This window comes from Triturus cristatus, chromosome 8, assembly GCF_964204655.1.
Source record: "Triturus cristatus chromosome 8, aTriCri1.1, whole genome shotgun sequence".
Lineage (NCBI taxonomy): Eukaryota > Metazoa > Chordata > Amphibia > Caudata > Salamandridae > Triturus > Triturus cristatus.
Genome location: NC_140591.1, coordinates 1,484,518,995 through 1,484,542,550, shown reverse-complemented (window position 1 = coordinate 1,484,542,550; position 23,556 = coordinate 1,484,518,995). Strand labels below are relative to the sequence as shown.

Sequence of the window (23,556 nt, the reverse complement as noted above, 5' to 3'; positions counted from 1 at the left end):
GAGTGAAATGTCCAGCTAACTATAACATGTGTGAAACCTATGTTTTTTTAAGTGAATATATATATATATATATATATATATATATATATATATATATATATATATATATATATATACACACATAATTGGGCAGCCTAGGAGTGAGTGAAAGCATAATAAGGGCACCCGTCTGCTGAGTTCAGCTATTGAAGGTGGCTTTGGTTGAGATATACATATATATATATATATTATCTACTGGCGGTCGCCAGCAGATAGTTATAGTTAGGACCGAGTTCCCATAGGAAATCTGAAAATTCTATTTTGAATAACTTTGACGCCGGTTGACGAATCCTCGCGAAACTTTCAAAACTAATGGGGCGATCCGCTCAGCTCCTACCCTGAAAGTCTCGGGGTGATTCGTCAAGCGGGGGCTGAGAAAAAAGGGGGGTCCCAAAACGCGTTTTCCCCATGCATTTTCCCATAGGACCTTTAGTCGAAGGTACAGCCCGAACGGCTGAACAGAATTACTTGAAATTTGGCAAAGAGGTAGTCCTCAGGTCAGGCATGTGCCTTTTGCATATATGGTGTCAATCTGTTAGGTAGTTCCTGAGAAAATTGCAGTTAAAAGTACATAAATATCTATATGCGCGCACTGTGCGTGTACGGTGCCGTGCGCGAGCATAATTCTGATTGGTGGTTAGATGTCAGTCAACATTCGAATCGGTCGAAATCAGGAAGTGTCGGACGCCATTTTGTGTGTGGCAGTGAAAAAGAAAGGTGGAGAACATGAAAAGGGGGCAGGGTAGAGAGTTCCTGACCCCCTAGCCTTTGTCAGGGGGTCCCTGAAGGACCCTGAAGGGTGAAAAAAACATTTTATTTTTTTTCAAAAAATCGCGCACGGTGAAAAACCCATTAAGAAAAAACATTTTAAACTGTTTATAAGTTTATAGAAGATATTAACTATGCTGTTCAACTTTATCCAAATTCAAAAAAAAAAGCTGAGCCATTCCATATTACAGGATTCAGTCAATCTATAACTATATACATAGGTAGTTTATTGTAAAATAAATATATAAAAAATATAATAATACATAGATAAATTAGCATTTAAAAAACCTTACAAACTCACTAAAAACAACATAGGTTTCACACACGTTATAGTTAGAAATTAGCATTAAAAAAACCGTACAAATTCACTTAAAAAACCATAGGTTTCACACATGTCATAGTTAGGAATTAGCATTTAAAAAACCTTGCAAATTCACTTAAAAAACCATAGGTTTCACACATGTTATAGTTAGGTGGACATTTCACTCATAAAAAACCAATGAAATTCCCCCGTTATAGTTAGTTCAGATAACTATAACTCGCACGACCGCCACTCTATCACAAGGATGATGTCATCAGTGATGTCATGAGTGATGCCACTGACCATGTCATGAGTGATGTAATATGTGACGTCATGAGCAGTGGATTGTGGGCGCGCGAGTTATAGTAATCTGAACTAACTATAACGGGGGAATTTCATTGGTTTTTTACGAGTGAAATGTCCACCTAACTATAACATGTGTGAAACCTATGGTTTTTTAAGTGTATATATATATATATATATATATATTCACTGAAAAAACCATAGGTTTCACACATGTTATAGTTAGCGGAAATTTTACTGATAAAAAACCAGTGAAATTCCCCCGTTATAGTTAGCGCAGGCAACTATAACTCACGCGACCGCAATCCTCTGCTGATGCTAATACTGTATTTAGACACTTATTTGCCCATGTCTTCTTCCATACATTTTTAGCTATACATATATTACAAATATTTTTTTTTCATAAAGACACATATGTCATCAGCAGAAGATTGCAGTCGCGTGAGTTATAGTTGCCTGCGCTAACTATAACGGGGGAATTTCACTGGTTTTTTATCAGTAAAATTTCCGCTAACTATAACATGTGTGAAACCTATGGTTTTTTCAGTGAATTTGCAAGGTTTTTTAAATGCTAATTCCTAACTATAACGTGTGTGAAACCTATGGTTTTTTCAGTGAATTAGTACGGTTTTTTAAATGCTAAGTTTTTTTCCCTTATAATAAGCCCTGTACATTTGGTGGCCTTCGGCCACCAAAAGCACAGGGGGTGGGGTAAGTGTGGATAGTGTTTTTTGCCCTTAACATAAGCCCTGTGCTTTTGGTGGCCTTCGGCCACCAAAAGCACAGGGGGTGGGGTAAGTGTGGATAGTGTTTTTTTTATTTTTATTTTTTTACCGTACGCTTACGGTAAGCGTACGGTAAGCGTACCCCGCGAAATTGCCGAAAAAAAAATAAAACCGTTTTTGCACTTGGGGGATGTTTGGGGACTCCCTCAACATGACTATGTGGGAGGGAGTTGTCAAAACAGCCCCTTTACATGTTTTTGGGCTTGATATTTTAAAAATCACTCTCCGTGCGAGAGACAAAATGGCGGCCGCCGCTTCCTGGTTTCGGCCGATTCGAATGTTTACTAAGATCTAAGAGCCAATCAGAATCGCGCTCGCGCACGCCACCGTACGCTTACCGTAAGCGTACGGTAAGCGTACCGTAAGCTGGCTCAGATATATATATTGATTTAAAGGCTATTTTCTCAGAATCTACTGAACAGATTTACACCAAACCTACAAAAGGCACTTCCTTGACCTAGGGACTACCTCTCTGCCAAATTTTGAGTAATTCTGTTCAGCCGTTCGGGCTGTAGCTCGTTCTAAAGGTCCTATGGAAAAATGCATGGGAAAAACGCGTTTTGGGACCCCCCTTTTATCTCAGCCCCCGCTTGACGGATCCCCCCGAGACTTTCAGGGTAGGAGCGGAGCGTAGCGCCCCACCTATTTTGAAAAATTTGCGAGGATTCGTAGACCGGCGCCAAAGTTATTCAAAATAGAATGTTGAGGTTTTCCTATGGAAACGTGGTCCTAACTATAACTACCTACTGGCTATCGCCAGTAGGTAATATATATATATATATATATATATATATATATATATATATATATTACCTACTGGCGGTCGCCAGTAGGTAGTTATAGTTAGGACCCCTTTTCCATAGGAAAACCTCAACATTCTATTTTGAATAACTTTGGCGCCGGTCGATGAATCCTCGCGAATTTCTCAAAATAGGTGGGGCGCTACGCTCCGCTCCTACCCTGAAAGTCTCGGGGGGATCCGTCAAGCGGGGGCTGAGATAAAAGGGGGGTCCCAAAATGCGTTTTCCCCATGCATTTTTCCATAGGACCTTTAGAACGAGCTACAGCCCGAACGGCTGAACAGAATTACTCGAAATTTGGCAGAGAGGTAGTCCCTAGGTCAAGGAAGTGCCTTTTGTAGGTTTGGTGTAAATCTGTTCAGTAGATTCTGAGAAAATAGCCTTTAAATCAATATATATATCTGAGCCCGCTTACGGTACGCTTACCGTACGCTTACCGTAAGCGTACGGTGGCGTGCGCGAGCGCGATTCTGATTGGCTCTTAGATCTTAGTAAACATTCGAATCGGCCGAAACCAGGAAGCGGCGGCCGCCATTTTGTGTATTTCACTCAGAAAAAAAAGAGTGAAAACAAGAAAAGGGGGCAATGAGGAGAATTACAGACCCCCTTACATTTGTGAGGGGGTCAAAGAAGGACTGTAAAGTACAAAGAAAACATTTATTGATTTTAAAAAAAATCACGGGGTACGCGTACGGTAAGCTTACGGTAAGCGTACGGTAGAAAAAAAAAAAAAAAAAATGAAAATCAGATTTAAGTGTTTAGATATTAGGGGGCTCTAAAAAGAGCCGTTGTGTTTATGAAATGATTTTTTAGTGGTACCTACAAGTAAGTACCGATGCAGAGTCTAAGGTTCAAGAGGAAGACTCTGTTCCCTTCATCATTGAAGTGCACACCATCTCCTCTATAAATGTCTTGCATGTCATAACGCAAGTTGTTGTGGTAAATGGCACCCATACCATAGTCACGGAGGAAAGCAGAAACAGATTTGTTGACGTGCTTTCTTGCTTTGTCATCGCACCGCGTGCCCACCGTGCGTGCACGGCACTAACTGCGTAAAGTGGGCGCGCGGTGCGCGAAGCGCACCGCGTGCTCACTGTGCGCGCACGGTGCGCGAAGCGCACCGTGCGCGCACGGAACGAACTGCGTTAAGTGGGCGCGCACGCCACGAATGGCGTAAAGTAACTTAGCATTTAAAAAACCGTACAAATTCACTGAAAAAACCATTGGTTTCACACACGTTATAGTTAGGAATTAGCATTTAAAAAACCTTGCAAATTCACTGAAAAAACCATAGGTTTCACACATGTTATAGTTAGCGGAAATTTTACTTATAAAAAATCAATGAAATTCCCCCGTTATAGTTAGTGCAGGCAACTATAACTCACGCGACCGCAATCTTCTGCTGATGACATATGTGTCTTTATGAAAAAAAAATATTTGTAATATATGTATAGCTAAAAATGTATGGAAGAAGACATGGGCAAATAAGTGTCTAAATACAGTATTAGCATCAGCAGAGGATTGCGGTCGCGTGAGTTATAGTTGCCTGCACTAACTATAACGGGGGAATTTCATTGGTTTTTTATCAGTAAAATTTCCGCTAACTATAACATGTGTGAAACCTATGGTTTTTTCAGTGAATATATATATATATATACACACATAATTGGGCAGCCTAGCAGTGAGTGAAAGCATAATAAGGGTAGCTGCCCTTCTTGCACGAGGTTATGGAAACATCTCCTGATCTACACAATATCCTTATTGGCACACAAGGGAAGAGACTGGGAGCAGACATAGGGGGTCATTACGATGGCGGACGGACATCCGTCACCATCCCGGGGATGGGGACAGTCCGCCTATAAGGTGGCAGTCCCACACATTTAATTACGGTGCAACTGCCACCACGGCGGTCGTATCAGCTATATTTAACATTTCCCTGCACTACGTGGCAGGCACCATGCGGTGCCTGTCACATGGTGCTGGGAAATGTAGTATGGGACCGTAGGGGCCCCCAAGTGAAAATTCAAAGAGCCCGGGGGCAAGAGAGCCCAGCTACGGGCCCCCAAAGTCTATCCTCGCCAGCATTTCCATTGCGGGTGAACCGCTATGGAAAGGCTGGCGGGGATCCTGCATCCTAATCAGGTGGGCGGCCATTCTCGGGATCGGAACAATTGCTACTGTCGGACCAGTGGCGGTCGGGCTTTCTGCCTGCCAGCCCACCGCCCGCCATCACAATCTGGTGGGCGGGAAATTGCCTCACGATGGCGGAGAATCCGCCACCGAATGCCTGTCATGGCGGGTTCACCACCATAGTAATCAGGCCCAAAGTCCTTGTTAAGCGCTAAAGGAACATCTTCCGAGAATTCTGACACCAGGTACCAGCCAGACAAAAGGATTCTAAGCCTTAACAAGAGGATGCATTATTTCTTTAGGAACGGCAGTCACCAGAATAACCTATGGTTGGCTGCAGCAAGTTAGGCCTCCACAAACCCTACAAGAAACAAGAACTTAGATGATACTGGTGACCAGTTATTCTTTAAAATGGTTGATGGGCCTAAAGGTGGATAAATATTAATGTTCTGTGTTCTCTTTAGCTGCCCTTGAAGACCCACCAACTCCAGCCCCCTGGCTGGGCGAACTCACTGCCTCTGATGTCACTAAAGACTCAGTCCGTCTATCTTGGACACAACAGGGTGGGGACTACGACTCCTTCCTCATCTTCTACCGGGATGCGGATGGCCGGCCTCAGGGACTGCCAGTACCAAAGGACCAGCGCACTGCTCGCGTGTCTGGGCTGACGCCTACCACAAAATACACATTTCTGCTGTATGGGATGAAAGGCAGGAGACGCAGCACACCAATAACTGCTGAAGTCACTACAGGTATGAATGCCACTATAAAACATACACAATTATATTGGGGCGAGAGCCTGATTTTTTTAATTTGCAGGAAACAGTTAACCAAAGATGTTTGAGTTTCAGGGTAATGGGGATGCTGAAACCCTTGATGTTCCCTGGTTTTACATTAACCACGTTTTATTTCCCCTGCTGCTACCACTATGTGTTATTTAGGAAATAGAAACTGGAAATTTGAGAAGCTAAGACATTTAAACGCACAAGGTTTCCACACTTACTTGTATGTAAGAAAGCCTGACGTTGTTACTTGAGTGAGTGATTTCGGGTAAAGAGAACAACATAGACTCCTTTCAATCTAACACTGTTCAAAAGCAAATTCAGGCCTTCTCTGTGGCGGCATCATATCACTTTTGAATAACTCATGGCTACCCTTGTCAAACCCTTGAATGAAAAAGGTAATGTTGCTTTCTTTCAGGACCAGACAAGGTACAGGCTCCGAAGCCCACTCTGGCAAACCTCGCCATTTCTGACGTCACGGAAGACTCTTTGCAGCTTTCCTGGGCGGTCCAGGGAGGGGACTTTGACACTTTTCTCATTCAATACAGGGATCCAGAGGAAAACCCGCAAGAACTGGAAGTCGATGGGAACCAGCACACAACCACCATCTCGGACCTGGTTCCTTCAAAGAAGTACACATTTTATCTCCAGGGTATCATCGGCACAGAACGTATTGGACCAATATCTACTGATGCCGTTACAGGTATTGATCAGGCAGCGGCAGTCTGCATTCTCACGCGGCGCTTTCTTTTTATTTCCAGCTCTTTCTACAGATTGACAAAGCTGTTCCCTTCCAATATTTCCAGTTAAACATGGCTCTGTATCCACTAACCAAGTTTTCTCTTTAGAACAAAGGACACACCCAATGCGAGCTTACATTTGTCTTCCCACTGTAGCCTCACCGTGGAAAACCCCTAACCCAGATCCCCCTCATTGGGGGGATCTGTGTACCTGATCAGTCTGTTCACTTTTCATTCCATGATGGGCAGTTTGACACTGTCTTCATTCAGTACGGTGATTGTAATGGGTGGCCACAGGCACTGCTGATGGATGGGCATCAAAATGATACCATCATCTTAGCTCCAAGGCTATCCAAGTCCTCCTTTGTCTCTCAACGGTATCTCCCATGTAAGGCGCTGTAATACCAACTCAACTGAGGTTAAGCTGAACTACCTTCTTCTCTCCAGGGCAGAGGGTGCGGGGGCCAACTCTATCTTTTTTTTGTTTTTTTTGTTTTTGGTATATGTTTATTGAGAAGTACATGTCAGTTTATAAACAATACATTAAAAAAAAGGGAGTATAAACAAATCAAATTATGGCCACACAATAAATTACTATGAAATGTTACCTTCTCAGATTTTCAAACATAAAAAGGATAATACAGATATCAAAAGATACAATAGTTGAGGTACTCATAAAACCTGGAAAGGAAGGCCAACTCTATCTTGAGCAAAACAATTAGTTGGCTTATTTTTAGATTGTGTCCTGATAAAATAAATGTTGGTATCATTGGAGACAGTAGGTGTAGTGATTTAATGGCTGGGGAATGTGACAGACCTGATCAACGTCATCTAGTACTGGTTCATCAATGATCTAGATGTATAGGGCAGTTTCTACATATTTTGAGTTCAGAACCCAAGGGTAAAATCTCTGTGTAACTAGAGCCGCTGTCCCACTACACTTAGAACTGTGCTCTTATTTCAGTGATAAATTACAAGTAATGGAGGGACAGTCCCTAATGTGCACATATGTTGCCTGGGAAATTAACCATGAGTGGGTAAACGAGATGCCTGTAACTAGGAAGTAATTTCCAGAAAAAATGGGATTACGTGTAACATTATGAATATAGGTCTGGACACAGATAGCAGTACCCAAGCCTTCCACACCAAAGGGAGCTCTCCCATACATTGAGTTGAGGCTTAATCTACCACGAGCAGTCAAAAGGAGGCAGTCTCCTGATAAACTGTGAACTACAGATGTTGTTTCCTAAAAGAAAGATAGCCTTCGAAAACCATACATTGAGACTTTATGTACCCTATTAGCATTTCCACATAAAGAGGCATCATTCTGTAACAGTGACTAGTCCATGGAATGTGACTCTCATTCTGAATATATTGCCCACCACTTTACAGATTAGGGCAAGTATGATCTTGAAAATTCCGGGAAAGAGATCAGGGAGACACACAGACTGTGTTTGAGGTTCTCATTGGAGGCGTAGTGGGATGGTGTGGGGGGATCACTGGTGGTGAGTCTTTCCTCCTACATACTGTATAGTACTGGCCATCTCCACCAAATACAATTTTGGAAATGAGACCAACTTGTGTCAACCAAGACAAGCATTCACTTATCAACTTCCCATCCTGAAACGATCCCGCATAGAGACTGCTGCAGGGCTTCCCGGATTCCGCCACGAGGGATTCTTCAACACTGGGAGGTGGGGTTAATGTTCTTACGTTGGTGAAGGTTTAGAATCAGGTCTTCTTCTTTGGTTTTCTTTCCATCCATTGCATCCTGCTCTCTATTTTCTGCAGTGAACTACCTTTTCCCAGGAAGAACCACTCCCATTCATTAAAAGGACATAAACTGAGTAAAATGTCGCAGGAAGGGGGCGGATGAGTGCTGGTTCCATTTCAGGTGATGACATTGTGCAGGTTGTGTTGCAGTCCCAGGACATGGATATGGCACATTCTTGTTTTCATTTCTAGATGCAGAGCACACGTTGGACCCATGGGACTTCTGGGTAACTGTCTTGTTCACCAACAGGCTTTCACCGTGTGTCTAGAAGAGAGTGAAACTCTACCTTCTTTTTTTTTTTAACACACTTTATTGATGAATTCTTTGAATTGTACATAGCATAAATCTTTAAGCCTAGTCATTTTTAACTTTAAGCAAATAGACCGAAGCAGCATACAGGTATTATGACGCTTACTTTCCTGGAACAGGCATAACCTATTACTGTGCCTTCTTTTGATCTGGGAAAATGGGTCAAAAGATTCACACAATATTACTTTTTTAAGGGCCTTGGTGGCGGAGGGCTATCAAATACAGACACAGACTCCACGACTGATATGCCTGTGAATGATAAATACCTGTGTATTTCAGAGGGATTTTTGTAAAGAAAAGGTTTATCAATCAATGTGAAAAAGACCGGCCAATATATAAAACCATTTTTTCCTTCTAGTATTGCATTAAACAGCTTCCCAACAGACTTACAGATGTAAAGATAATGACATATTGTATTAAGTTTGAGGATAATGGCATCGTGTAAAAAATGTAAAAGGAATGTTTTATTACAAAAATATATGTTTAGAATATTTGGCGCTATTTACGCAGGATAGTTTTTGATAATAATTTGCATGCATGTCATACTTTGCTAAAGACTGTTTCTGCCATCTTTAGTAATCCACAGTATTTCAAAATGACTACTTAATTGACACTAGTAAACCAGTTGATTGCAACAGGGCAATATCACTCTACATGTGACAGGATTAGTTTGCAATACTTATGCCTAGATGCTCTGCAGCATGAAGGCTTATTTCTATATAGAGACAAAATGAATATGCTACTTACATATAACACCAGTTGTGCATTTGTGCATCTTTGTTTAACCCATAGGAAATTGTATCCTTTGATACAATTAACTGCACAAAATAGGTTTGATGTCCAAAGAATTTTAGTTTTACTTTTTTAAAGAGAAAAACTAAAGGGAAGTATTACCTTAGCTATGCTGCCTCACATCGGGGAAAAACTGTTTTGATACTTAAAGTAGTTGAAGGCTAGAAAAAAAAATTGCAGCACATTTCGTCATTCAGTTCATTTCAATGTCTGATGGAGGAGATAGGATGGCACACTAAAACTCTACTTCTAAATAGGTCACGCCACGGAACCCTTGAACAATTAAAGGTGTTCTACGTCATCCACTATTCTTCTGAGCTTCTCACAACGTCTGTAAATAAAAAAAAAACTACTAGTACTGCCAACCACCAGATGCCCAGCCCACATTGCAGTGATTCTTTGTTCAATGGCTTACATTTCCAAGCACTGTCAAATGGAGAAATTATTGGTAATTAAGCAAAAAACATCGAGAAAACCAATACATTATATATCTCAAGAAAAAATATAAATGGAGGAATGCAAATGAAGACGGATGCACATGCACTTCTGTATCTATGTCTAAGAAATGTCGTATTTGGTTTAAGAGACAATGGGGCTAATAAGCTTCTATGTTAGAAACCTTTCTCATGGTCTGAAAACAAGCAGCGTTAGTGTTGTAGATCAAATGTTATGTTTAGGTTGTGTGTAAATGGAACCGTTTAGGTTCAAATCAACACTGGCATTTATAGAGGTGAAATAATCAGCTCTCCGTTGAAGGAAATAGCAAACATCTCCACAATTATTGCTCTTTTTAAATAAAAAATACAGATTACGACTTCAAACAAATCTGTTATGGGCTTTACGCGTTTCAAACTTTCGTTCTTGATCACAAGCCCCACCAGAGAAAGACAGCCACTTCACAATGGAACACCTGCTGATTTTATTAATCAAGTACAGATTTGTTTGAAGTCGTAACCTGATTGTGCTGCAGTCCTCAGGCAGAGGTTAACTTTCCGGGAGTCCGTCCCATAGAGGGCAACCTGTGATGTTTTGGATTTGAGCAGCCGTGCCTGGTCGCGGGACGAACCGCCGCTTTCAGCGGATCCTGAGGGCGCGGCGCTTATGGGAGCGGTAAGCTCGATTGAGAGACTATTTTGGAAGCAGCACATGCAGTTATTCGCATCTTCAAAACAACCATACTTATGGATTTTATTTAAACATGAGAAGGGGTGAGATGACTACACCCACTTGGGAAATATTACACATTGGAAACTGTAAAGACCAGAATGCTTTGCACGCACAAGGTGAAACGAAACGCTTACTATGGCGATAACACACGCCCACTGGGGCGGGACTTGATGAATAAAACCAGCAGGTGTTCCATTGTGAAGTGGCTGTCTTTCTCTGGTGGGGCTTGTGATCAAGAACGAAAGTTTGAAACACGTAAAGCCCATAACAGATTTGTTTGAAGTCGTAACCTGATTGTGCTGCAGTCCTCAGGCAGAGGTTAACTTTCCGGGAGTCCGTCCCATAGAGGGCAACCTGTGATGTTTTGGATTTGAGCGGCCGTGCCTGGTCGCGGGACAAGCCGCCGCTTTCAGCGGATCCTGAGCGCCTCGACAACGCGGCGCTTATGGGAGCGGTAAGCTCGATTGAGGGACTATTTTGGAAGCAGCACATGCAGTTTTTCGCATCTTCAAACCAACCATACTTATGGATTTTATTTAAACATGAGAAGGGGTGAGATGACTGCACCCACTTGGGAAATATTACACATTGGAAACTGTAAAGACCAGAATGCTTTGCACGCACAAGGTGAAACGAAACGCTTACTATGGCGATAACACACGCCCACTGGGGCGGGACTTGATGAATAAAATCAGCAGGTGTTCCATTGTGAAGTGGCTGTCTTTTTCTGGTGGGGCTTGTGATCAAGAACGAAAGTTTGAAACGCGTAAAGCCCATAACAGATTTGTTTGAAGTCGTAACCTGATTGTGCTGCAGTCCTCAGGCAGAGGTTAACTTTCCGGGAGTCCGTCCCATAGAGGGCAACCTGTGATGTTTTGGATTTGAGCGGCCGTGCCTGGTCGCGGGACGAACCGCCGCTTTCAGCGGATCCTGAGCGCCTCGACAACGCGGCGCTTATGGGAGCGGTAAGCTCGATTGAGAGACTATTTTGGAAGCAGCACATGCAGTTTTTTGCATCTTCAAAACAACCATACTTATGGATTTTATTTAAACATGAGAAGGGGTGAGATGACTACACCCACTTGGGAAATATTACACATTGGAAACTGTAAAGACCAGAATGCTTTGCACGCACAAGGTGAAACGAAACGCTTACTATGGCGATAACACACGCCCACTGGGGCGGGACTTGATGAATAAAATCAGCAGGTGTTCCATTGTGAAGTGGCTGTCTTTCTCTGGTGGGGCTTGTGATCAAGAACGAAAGTTTGAAACGCGTAAAGCCCATAACAGATTTGAGCGGAGTGGTGAGCTTGTCTGCAAGATAAGCAAGACTTCTGACTGTGATGGATTTGTAAATGATGCAAGTGGTGAAGGCTGCCAAGGAAGCTAATGGGTCTGTCCGAATAGGGGTGAAGTGATATTTCTTTAGGCCCTGGATGAGACGTGCTGCTGCATCTAGGATGCTGTTAAAAGTGCCAGATACAAGTGTGTGAGAGCTTGAACAGCTGTTCTGAAGTTTCCTTCTGGAAGGAACAGTTTCATCAGATAGAGAGCTGGTACCTGGTCGTCTTTGATTTTTATTCACACTGTTCCTTCAGTGCAAGGTTGGGGTTCAGGGTGAATCAAAGTGACTTAGCATTCAGTGAAAGTTGGGATTTGAAGCAGCTCCAAATAGAAGTTGACAATGGCAGGATATTTTGGGACCTGGAGGTGCCCATGTGAACAAACTAATGCCATCGTAAAAGTAGGAGGAAAAACAGTGAATACCATTTGAGGCTGCAGGGAGCGTATGAGGGTGGGACAATTGACTGTTACGAAGGCAGCTAAGTGGTCCAGCAATAATACTCGGCAGGGTTCATCATCTGTGGTCAGGAGGGTTTTATCTATGATGTGGAAGGTAGTGGTCTCTGTGCTAAAGTGTGACTGGAAGTCAGGCTGGTAGCCATGCAGCAGATGGTTAGCATTCATTTGATCCTGTAATTTAACGTAGACTTCTCATCAATGATCTGGCCAATGAATGATAGGTGAGTATGGGCCGATATTTAGTGAGGTCATCAGGGTCGTAGGTTTCTTAAGGAATGGGAGAATCTGGCCTTCCTTGGAGGGAGGTATTTGCAATGGCGGGCACATGTGAGAGAGACTTCAGAAAGAGCTTTGATGATGGACTAGGGCAAGCCATCATCTTAATAAGAAGTGGCTCTGAGGGAGTTGAGTATGTTGGCGAGATCTGCAAGCAATAGGGTATTGAAAGATGACCATTTTGGGATTCTACGGTAAGGGGTGGGTGTAAGAGGAAACATGTGCTGGTGTTGTCTGTGTGCTGTTGAATATTCTTAATTTTTTTTAACTGAAGAAGAGGTTGATGTTGCTGCACTTCTGTTTGGAATAAGGAATGGTTGAGTCCGGAAAAGGGGTTGATGCAGTACTCAATTGCCTAGAAGAGTTCTGTTTCTGTCTGTTGCTTCTTTATTGGTGTTAATATAGTACTTTGCGTTAGTTGATGCGGTGAGCTATCTGCGTGTTGTAGGGAGGGACTCCAGTATCATGAGGTCATCAGTTTTGTATTCTTCTATTCGTCATCAATTAAGCCCTAGTGGGACAATGACCAGGATCCCAGAAAACTTTCCCTTTCAATGAATGTTGTGCAGTCAGTTTGAGTTTTGTAATAGTGTAAATACATCAATAATATTAGGAAAGCATTTTGGGGCAATACCTACAAATCTGAGCCAACTGGAGCAAGAATTTACTAAAATACATAAGCACAAGAACACATTAATATGTTAAAATCGAGGAATCCAGACCAATACAAAATATCACATAATAAAGTCATACCAATGTGAAAAACTGAAAAGCAAACTGCTGAAAAACACACAGATACCTTTTGCTAGGTGCAAAGATAATACTTTTTATTCCTGTCTTATCCTAAATGTAAGGGGAAAATACCCCACAGAGGGAGAGGAAGTACTTCCCTACTGGTTCATGCTTCAGTAGTGTGTGATGCAATCGTGCCAGTGACCCATGGGGTCAAGAGTGGATGTGCTAACATGTGGCCCAAAGACCCCTGGAGGTGCCTCACAAAGGTACCTAATTCTATTGTGCACATTGGATATTCTTATAGAAAGATAGATCACAAAATTGAAAGCATATATTGGAATGTCCATGTATGTGACATTCTTTTGTGTACAAGATACTCCGTCATGGCAGTCATTAGGTATTATTCAGTTGTACCCATGGTATATTGTCATTCATGCCCATGATGTGTGCTTTCATTCAATACACACACTGCTGCTCTTTTGTAGTGGAATCTTACTTAAGTCCTTGTAGGTTGTAAATTCTTTAAAATTACCCATTCCATATTGTTTCCTTTATTGCCTATTTCTATTTAATGGTTGATCATTTTGGTGGCACTTCATCTGCACCTAATGTTACTGCGTTTCTCCAATTCTGTTATACACGTTGCTAGTGGTCATCCCAATTTATCTCAAACCAGGCAGGAAATAGATCATATAAGTCAAATTCTAAGAATTGCAGTTAGTGTGTTCAGTTAGACACCAAGATTGGCACCAAGACACCAAGAGGATGTGGTCCGTCGGCTTAAACTGACGACTTTGGTGCAAGAAACCAGGGTTCAAGCCTTGAGGTCGCGTCCACATACTGTGATTCTGGGCAGATCACTTAATCTCCCCCGTGCCTGAATATGTAATGTAAATACGGTGCTCATGTACAGCACTCCAATACCTTCGGGTTGAGTTTGCGCTATATAAAAGATGCAAAAAAAATAAATAAAATTGATGTAGGTCTAGATACAGAGCCTTTGTGGTATTGGACATTAGACATACTCTACACTTGCCACCAGGGTAATGTCCTGTTACTTGAGGTAAACCACACCAAGTTGTTTCGGTAACAGTGATATTTTTCAGATTCGGATGAATGTTTGTATCAGCACGTCCTGCTGACTGAAACCCTTTTTGAAGCAAAAAGGCAGTTTTAAAAGTGTCACCTTTCCTGTGTCTACAATTCCTGTCAATAATATATTTCAGGTGGCTGGAAATTGTGTTATAAGTTGTGATGTAAGTTAGTCTCTGAGATTGTATGTCTGAATGAATCTGTTGTCAGGCTTTGCAGTTGTTCTTGCGGGCACATGTTCTTGCCCGAATGGTTAGAATGGTTGCATAACTATGAATATTACGTTTTTTTGTGAGTTTCTCATTCCTCCCTGGTAGACCATTTATGTCGTAATCTGAGAAACTGACGCATTGGTAGGTTCTTCCCAAATGCCCTAGGGTGGACACTATCAAAACGTAGAAGGCTACTCCTATCAATCAGTTTGTGGTGAATATATCTGTTTGCAAAATGCTATTTTATGTTATGAGTCTGGGGTCCAAAATGTTTAATTTTAATTAGTAGGTCCTTAGTGGTATTGCAGTTTAGAATTTTATAATTGGCAGTATCCCCCGGAAGTCTTAAACCCTCTTGCCTGCAGGGGGTCGCTGATTGCAGGCTGATATCTCCACCTGTGGAAATGTGCCTTTTAATGAGCACACCGGTGCAGGGGTCACCCTTCTCTGTCCACGGGTCCGTAGACCAACAAAATAGAGATTGGCACTGAAGCTGGAATTCAAATAACAAGTTTATTAATCACTCACGAGTGGGACTACGTCCATACAACACCCTCAAGTGTTGCAGGAGGTAGTACATTGAATACGTAGACCATGGTGCTTTTATACACACTTTGTTGCAGTGTAAGCATGTAGATACAAATAGAAGGTACAGGCCTACACAGAAATAGTTACCGACAAACATGGGCAGATGGGTGATCACTTAGTCAGCAAAGTGGGAGGGGTAACAGAACTGTTTACAACAGAAGAAAATAGTTGACAGTTACATCTTTAACCAGGTGCATTTTAGCAGCTACAGGCCTTTTCTTAGCCCATACATTGCTTTTGCTCAGTACAGAAGGAGTTAACTAATGTTGATGAGACAAGCAGAATAGAAGGGCAAGCAACAGTGAAGACGGAAGAATTACATAGCTAACAAAATGGATGCCACAACCAAGATGGCTTCAGCTTATGCTAACAGAAATTATTTCAGATTTCCACACACCTTTATCAGTTGGTTTTCTGACTAAATCAATGTTGCTTAATTCTATAGGACTTCTCTCTCAATTTTAGTCAGGTGATTAAAATTCCTAACTCATTGGTATCAATAGAGTCCACTTCCATAATAATGGCTTGCTCAAATGGCGCCAATTTTAGTTCATTACTCTGCGGGAGTGGCTGGAATGTAGATTTGTTACATAATCATATATTGGCCATATCAAGGGGAAGACTGTCTCAAAAAAAGCTAAATCGCAGTCTACAATTCAGACAATTTGCACTTTACACTAAAGAAATCGGTTCAATGAGTCAGGACAAATCCCAGACCCTTGCATAGGATTTCTGATTGAGTTTCAGTACGATTCATATCTGTAAGATTCACAACTAAGTTGTCCTGTCACTCTGGCCTGGTTGCGGACCTCTCATTATGCTTCTGGTTACTCTCTGAGAAATATCTTCCAACTGGAAATTTGGATTTTCTTTTTTCTTGCATTTTCTGTGCCCTTGGACACCTCCTAAAAAAGTTTGTGTGTTGTATGGGCAAAGCACCATTGGCGCTGGCAGACCGTTCAGGTTCACCCGGAATATCTAGAGACTTGGTGGTCGTAGGGGAAAACTTGCAATAGTGTTCTCTAGTGGCCTCAATCTCTATGAATTTTAATTTCCACTACTCCAATCATCAGAACTGGAAGATCAGCTCTGAAGGAATTTCCTTTGGGTTTTGTTCCTAAGAGGGAGCTTGTGGTAATGGATGTTTGTAGTATTCATCAGAGACCTAGGGATATGTGGCATCATGTGAAAACCTTTATGTCTTTTGCAATTTGGAAATCTTCTGCTGGATTAGTAATTCACCTATCTGTGACAAATCTTTATTTATCTCATCTAGTCTTCATTTTTAATAGACAGTAATCTGAACAGTGGTTTTAATATGATTCTCACTGCTTTGTATTTTTACAAGCAAGGGTCTGAATATCTTTCAGTGGTATAGATGATCAGGACCAACCAGCTCCTGAAGATCAACTGAGTACCAATCCCTTTAATTGCCTCCCAAAGGGAAGACAAAGTTGATGGGGACAACCCTTGAAAACAGTTTGAAAACCCCTTTGAAGAAACATAGGGTTCAACTGAGACTGCCATATAACCCTTACCTTTGCACCATTTCTCATAAATACCCCAGTGTTTTTTTATACACCATTAAGGTAGATGACTTCCTTGACTGCTGTATGGCTACTGCTACCTCCCTAGAACAGTCTAATGTATGTAACCCCCCCTCCTTCAGTTTCCAAGCTGACAGGCTTAGCACTCTCAATCAATCAATCAATCAGAGATTTGTAAAGAGCGGCAAATCACCTGTAAGGGTCTGAAGGTGCTCAGGATACTCATACCTCATAGTGGACTGTTCATCCGAACAGCCAGGTCTTGAGTTCTTTCCTGAATTGCTGGAGCAATGATGCACACCTGAGGTGCAGGGGAAGGTTGTTTCATGCTTTGGCTGCCAGGTGTGAGAAGGAGAGTCCTCCGCTGTTGACTCTGCATATTTGGGGAGTGTCTGAGAGGGAGGCAGATTGAAGGAGTCTGGTTGGTGGAAGGTCATGCGTTTGTTGATGGGCTGGTCCTTCGTTGGCATCTTTTCTGGATCGGAAACAGTGTAGCTTCTTGAGGTGGGGTGCGATGTGGGTTCGACTGCTGAGTTTTTGCATTGTCTGTAGCCTCTTCAGGAGGCACGCGGTGATTCCTAAGTAGAGTGTGTTCCGCTGCTGGTGATTAGGGCCTGTGTGACGGTCTTTCTGGTGTTGATTGGGTGCCACCTGAAGATCTTGCAGAGCATGCGCAGGGTGTGGAACTCTGAAGGTCTCAAGCAACAACTGCAAATAACTGATTGGCGATGGGTGTAATGAAAACAGGATTTCTTTCTGAATTGAAATTTGCATTAAGAGTGCAAACCATGTTCTTCTTGGCCAAAAGGAAGTCACCAGAATTACAGTCACTCCCGAACCTCACTCAGCACCCTGTGTAGAAGATGTTTGGGGGAAATGCATATAGCAGTTCCTTAGGCTTGTAGAAGGGTAGGGCATCTATCTTCCAAGCCTGAGGGTTCCTGCTGCTCATGCTGTACTTTAGCTGTAGAGCAGTACTTGGAGAAGCACAAAGGTCCAACCTAAATGCCTTCTGGATCTGATCGAGTGCCACCTGTCTAAGGCTGGAATTTACTGATGTTCCTGCTCAAGGAATTCTCGCAAAAATTCCTATGCCCAGAATGTATATCGCTGAAAGAGCCAGCAGACGACTCTCTGCCCAAAGACAAATCCTGTACTCTAGGGCTCTCAGCCAATCTACCCTGGTTTCCTCTTAACAGCTAATATAACTTTGGCAAACTGGTTGTCAGTCTTCACTAAAACCGCCTTGTTAAGAATCTGATGGTCAAAGAAAAGAAAGTGCATTCTTTATGGCTACCAATTCTTTGATATTTGCATGCGTTGACCATTTCCCCTTCACTTCCTCCTCCGACAAGATCGCTCCTCATCCCCATTCACTGACATCAGTGTTGATTACTTTTGGAATTGGTTAAATCCGCAGAATACCTCTTCACATATTCCTTGCATCTAAGTGCCGAGCTTGTTCACGTACTCGAGATTTGGACATTGGAATCTGCAATTAGCACATCTGAGTTACTGCAGACGAGTCAGAAGGTGATTGATCAAAGGTTTCCCATTGAGACATGCCCAAGGTATTACACCATTGTGACTGACATCAGTCCCCGACTTTCAGGAAAATCCTCGCCGAGGCCTCCTGACCGGCAAGAGATGTGTTACAGCTTTGTGTAATATTTGGATTCTTGTCTGCGTGAGACATATCCTTGCTTTCTCAGTGTAGAATAGGGACCACAATGCATAGTCTACGCTTTGTTGGAACCAAGTGAGGCTTTTTTAGGATGAGGAGGATTCCAATGTCATTGAGGCAACTGACATCTATGTCAACCTCAAGTTCTGCTTTCAAAAAAAGTAGAGGAGCTAACCAGCAGTTCGCTGAGATAAGGCTGAATATCAATACCCTTTAAATGTAGGAGAGCCACGACTGGTGTCAATACCTTTGTGAACATTCTTGGTGAGGTCCTCAGACAAAATGGCAGATCTCTGAACTGTTAATGCCTTCCTGCGATTACAAACCACAAAAATGGTTGACTTGCTGGATGAATTGAATGTGAAAGTGCGTCCAGGGTGATAAAGAAAACTCCTTCCAGCACCACTGTGATTGCCTCTCAAAGGGTCAACATCCTGAACAGAATCTTCTGTACAAGCAGATGCATTCCTTTTAAATTCATGACCAGTTAAAAGACTTGTCTGCCTTGGCACAAGGACCAGGTTAGAAGAGAAGTCTTGATTTCTTTCCAGGAAGGGTACTTATGATATTGCTCCTCTCGATAATAGAGCTTCAACACTTTTTAACACGTACTCTGTATTTACAGCATCCTTTAGCATGGGTGTCTCCCAGAACATTTGCAGATGATGTACTTCAAGTTCTATAAAAAGCCACTATGACTGACAGAACCCATTTGACGCTTATCTGGGACTTCCATTTGTCATAAAAGGCAAGAGGTTTTGCTCCCACCATCTGCTGCCAACAGTCATGACTTTTGACTGTAGTTTTGGGGAGACTGTGTTCGGGTTTTATCATTGTGTTTTATAGTCTGACATTTGTTTCTTTATATGTTAAGCCGATAAACTGGAACTCTCACGTGAAAGCAGTTATTATGCTACATTGAGTGATTTTAGAGCCCAAATATACCAACTACTGGAAATGTTTCCCATTAGATATTCCTCACAGAATGTTCTCAACATTTGGGACTTGAAAGTTGCTTAAGATTTAATGACTTGCCATGCTACGCATTACTTTGTCAGGCTAATGAAGCTTACATCCATACTCTGAAGAAGTGAGAATTAATTGTATAAGTCTCAAAATAAATGGTTCCATTTTAAATGATCTCTTTTTGTGATTGGATGCCTCTTGGGAAGAGGTGCGGCGCCGCGGCCAGGGCGACGGACTGGAATCTGAGGATAACATCCCCTGCGCTGGCGGCAGATCAGCCCAGCACCATGTGACTCTGGGCAATAGCTCGCTTAATCTTCCCGACGGCCCCCAGCGCCTAGAGACCCTTACGGGTGATTGTTCGCGCTTTACAAATGTGCATTATCTTGTCCCTTTAGTACAGGAAGACTAATCAAACAAAACAACTTGCACGGTTATTTTTGTTGTTACGTTTTCATAAAATAATTAAAGCAGATCAATTATGAATGCATATCAGTATTTCCTCTGAACCAGTGATTTTTAAATACACTTTTAAGAAAGTATAGCGTTGGGAACTTCTTGTATTACATAGATGGTCCACTGTGTCTACCACATACTAAAATGAGCCAATGACTCCATTTCTTTCTATATTTTCAGTAAACTTTGACCATTTCCTGGACCTACACTGATAAAGATGTAAAAAAACTACTGAGAGTCATTAACATTTGCACCCATCCTTTTATATGTTTTAGCTTCAATGGAGAAACCTAGGACTCGGCCTGCTCGACTGGGTGACCTGTCCATTTCCAACATCACCCAGGATTCCCTACAGCTCGCTTGGACCATCCAGGATGGGGACTTTGACTCTTTTGTCATTCAGTACAGAGACGTAGATGGCAAAGTCCAGGAGCTGCCCGTGGACAGGGAACTCCGCAGTGTCACTATCTCAGGCTTGAGGCCTTCCAAAAAGTACAAATTCATCTTGCATGGCCTGACTGGGAATAGACGCAGCAAATCAATATCCGCAGAAGGCACCACAGGTACTACAAAGTCCCAAAACAAGCTTCCTCATGGGGTTTATGGTTCTGATGAACGTTAATCACCAAAGATTTTTTAGTCCTAAGGTCTTGCACATAAAACAGACTTCCAAAACAATCCAAAGAAATCATGACCATAATAGGTCAGCTGAGCACGCCAGACACTGTCTCATCCTTAATTCAGCATCATTTGCACCCCCTTAACCGAAAACACCTGACACAACACATTCACAGCGATTAACATTAGCCACCACATTCTACTTAGCCAATCTGGGGCATGCAGGGGTAAACTGCTTCTGACACAACAATATGCTTTCCTTGGGAGTAGCATTACTCGAAAATGCCATTTCCAAAGAACGATGTATACTGACCAGAATGGGATGATGGCTGCTTCCGAATGAATTCAGTTGCAGATTCCAAAATTCAAACTATGCTTGATGGTTGTGGGGGCAGTGGCACTTTGCAATTCTATTGGTCGTATCCAACAGCAGAAAATGATTTACTCCTACCATAGTAGAGTCCTTGTTTGGCCCGAAGCAGTTTGGTTGAATCCATGGTGTATGTGTGGCTTGCTTATTGCTTCCAGTAAATTGTCTTGACTATTGACATATATCAGTGGGTGGTCAGGCACTGCAACAGTCCTCCGGATAAACGATTACTGAACAGAAAACACTATTGTGTCCACAGAGCAGCAACATTTCCTTGATCATGTCAACATACGAGAGATCGAGGGAGGGAGCTGGGGCCACAAAACCTGTGCACTTGGCAAGAGCAGACACCAGGGTCCCTTGGAGCAATGGACTGGTTGTTCATTCTCACATTATGTGTACAATATATTATAAAAGACAGGATTCAGAAGAAGGAATTGAGACCTGCTGTTATAGAAAAATATGTTTTGACAAGACCCTCCTAGTCCACTCATTACTTTTAAATGTATTTTTCCACAACTACAGTAGGCACACAAACCGAATAATACCACCCAGAATCAAGTACATTTCAGGTTTTTCCTCTTTTAAGCATGGTTAACACAAAGGCGGATGTTTTTCATAGTGGCGTATTCCTGTTCACTGCCTTAGCAGAGGCAGCGTCTGGCAACTACCAGCTTGGTAGGAGGAAGGTAGAGTTCCCTGGTTGTGAGGGAACAGATCACTCACCCATGACTGAGTTTTTGCTTTCATAATCGTCTTTCCATAGGAAAAAAAGGGGTCCAATAAGTGAGACATAACTGAAGGCTAATTGAGCTGCTAAAGAGACTGTGTGTAATATTAAAATGGTTAATATGGTCTCCATTCTAGATGTGAGGGAAATTATCTTCCATGAGCAAGACACCACGGACATTTAAGGAATGACTGACTTGGCCATTGCAGAGACTGCTTTCCGATGAGCAAGTCTGTGGAAGTTTGTACGAACACCGACTCTGGGCATGGATGAGACTGTCTTCTGATGCCAGAGTCCCTTTGGAAGACCATGGGGTTTTTCAGCCTGACCATGCGTGAGACTGCTTTCCGATCAGAGATAGTCCTTGAGATATGGATTCACTGAGTCTGGTCATGTGTGAGGACATTTCCCAATAAGGGATTGTCCTGGGAAGACCAATGAGTAAATGAGAGTAGCCATGTGTAGGACATTGCTTTGGTGAGTAAACTCAATGACAGCCTTTGAAGCCACTAAGTTTGATATGCGTGAGGCTGTCATCAGATGAAGGACATCCCTTGGCTATTAGTCTGGCTGCGTGCAAGATTCCCTTGTGATGATTAAAATGCATTATTAAAGCTCACTGCTAATCTACAGTGGCATTGCTTTTTGCAACTAAGGGAGACTAGGTTATGATGAGGGAGATTCTGTGAAAGTCTCTATGGTCACTGAGCCTGGCCAGGCTGTAGACCTCTTCTTGTGACTGATACACAGATTCCAACAACGAGTAAATCTTACTTCTGTAAGCACGGCCCTTTGCAGTGATTTTGATGCGGAGACTGAGAATGAACAGACCATTAAAGAGCTATTCATGGAAGTCTATATGGCCAGCACAGCTGGTGAAGAGTGACTTCAAATGTATTTCTGTTTTATAAAACTCTCATGCACCAATAATGGATTAATTTCACTAGTCTTTGGAGGTAACTGAGGTTATCAATAAATCTTTGAAGGTTTGACCCAGCTAGGATTGGAACTTCAAAATAATTAAATGAAAATGAACAACTCCTGCACCTGAGACACAGGTGATCCACAAGGTATCAAGACAGATATCCCCTCTAAATACATGTCATGGAGGCACTGCATACTACTTTGAGAGGCCTAGGATCAAATGGGCTTGTTGACTGGGTGCCCTGTCTCACCTCTGCTGGTGGTATTCTTAGACACAGGAGCTGGGGTGATATCACTTTCCCAAGGAACAGAAGATCTCCTGCGCTAAGCCACTTGGTTAGCCTAGCTTCTATCTCTATTTTTGAGTAATGCAAAATAATCCCTATAGAAAAAGTGCTAGTGTAAAATCAACACAGTGGGTTGTTTGTAAAACACGTGACAGAAGGTCTCCTTGAACAGGCAGCTGTTCGGTGTTCTTTTTGCACATTACTAATTATAGCTCATCCACGAATCAGGAATACTATTTTGGGAAAAAGTCATATTTTTATATTAGTAAGCACTCCTAAGAGTTAAATCCAACCTCATGGCACTCTTGTGCTGTCTCAAGACCTCTGCTCTAGTTTGGTATACTGTTTAAGGACGCTCCAGAGGCAGTGCCCCATCTGATGTGGATGCCTTGGCCAGCACGTGAGAGGTGTAGCCCTTCAGTCATCCACAGAACAGGGAATCCTTCTGCTTATGTGGCCACCCAGTTATTTGAAAGCCGCATAAAAGATAGTTTTGGCAAAAGTGAAGTTTGTTGAAGGGTGAAATCTCAATGGGGTAATGGATGATGTCATGTCTTCCTTCATCTGCAATCACA

The 23,556-nt window shown here is 42.4% G+C and overlaps 1 protein-coding gene across 8 annotated transcripts in view; it reads left to right on the top strand.

Moving 5' to 3' along the window:
• Positions 1–23,556, top strand: part of LOC146805993 (uncharacterized) — a 731,342-nt gene that overhangs the window by 506,860 nt on the left and 200,926 nt on the right. For 5 of the 8 annotated variants that reach the window (XM_085623346.1, XM_085623342.1, XM_085623340.1 and 2 more), the window contains 3 exons: positions 5,591–5,878; positions 6,327–6,611; positions 20,328–20,615. In XM_085623346.1, coding sequence (XP_085479472.1) covers positions 5,591–5,878; positions 6,327–6,611; positions 20,328–20,615 — 861 coding nt within the window. The remainder of the gene's footprint in view (positions 1–5,590; positions 5,879–6,326; positions 6,612–20,327; positions 20,616–23,556) is intronic. The other 3 variants (XM_085623341.1, XM_085623344.1, XM_085623345.1) reach the window with 3 other exon arrangements.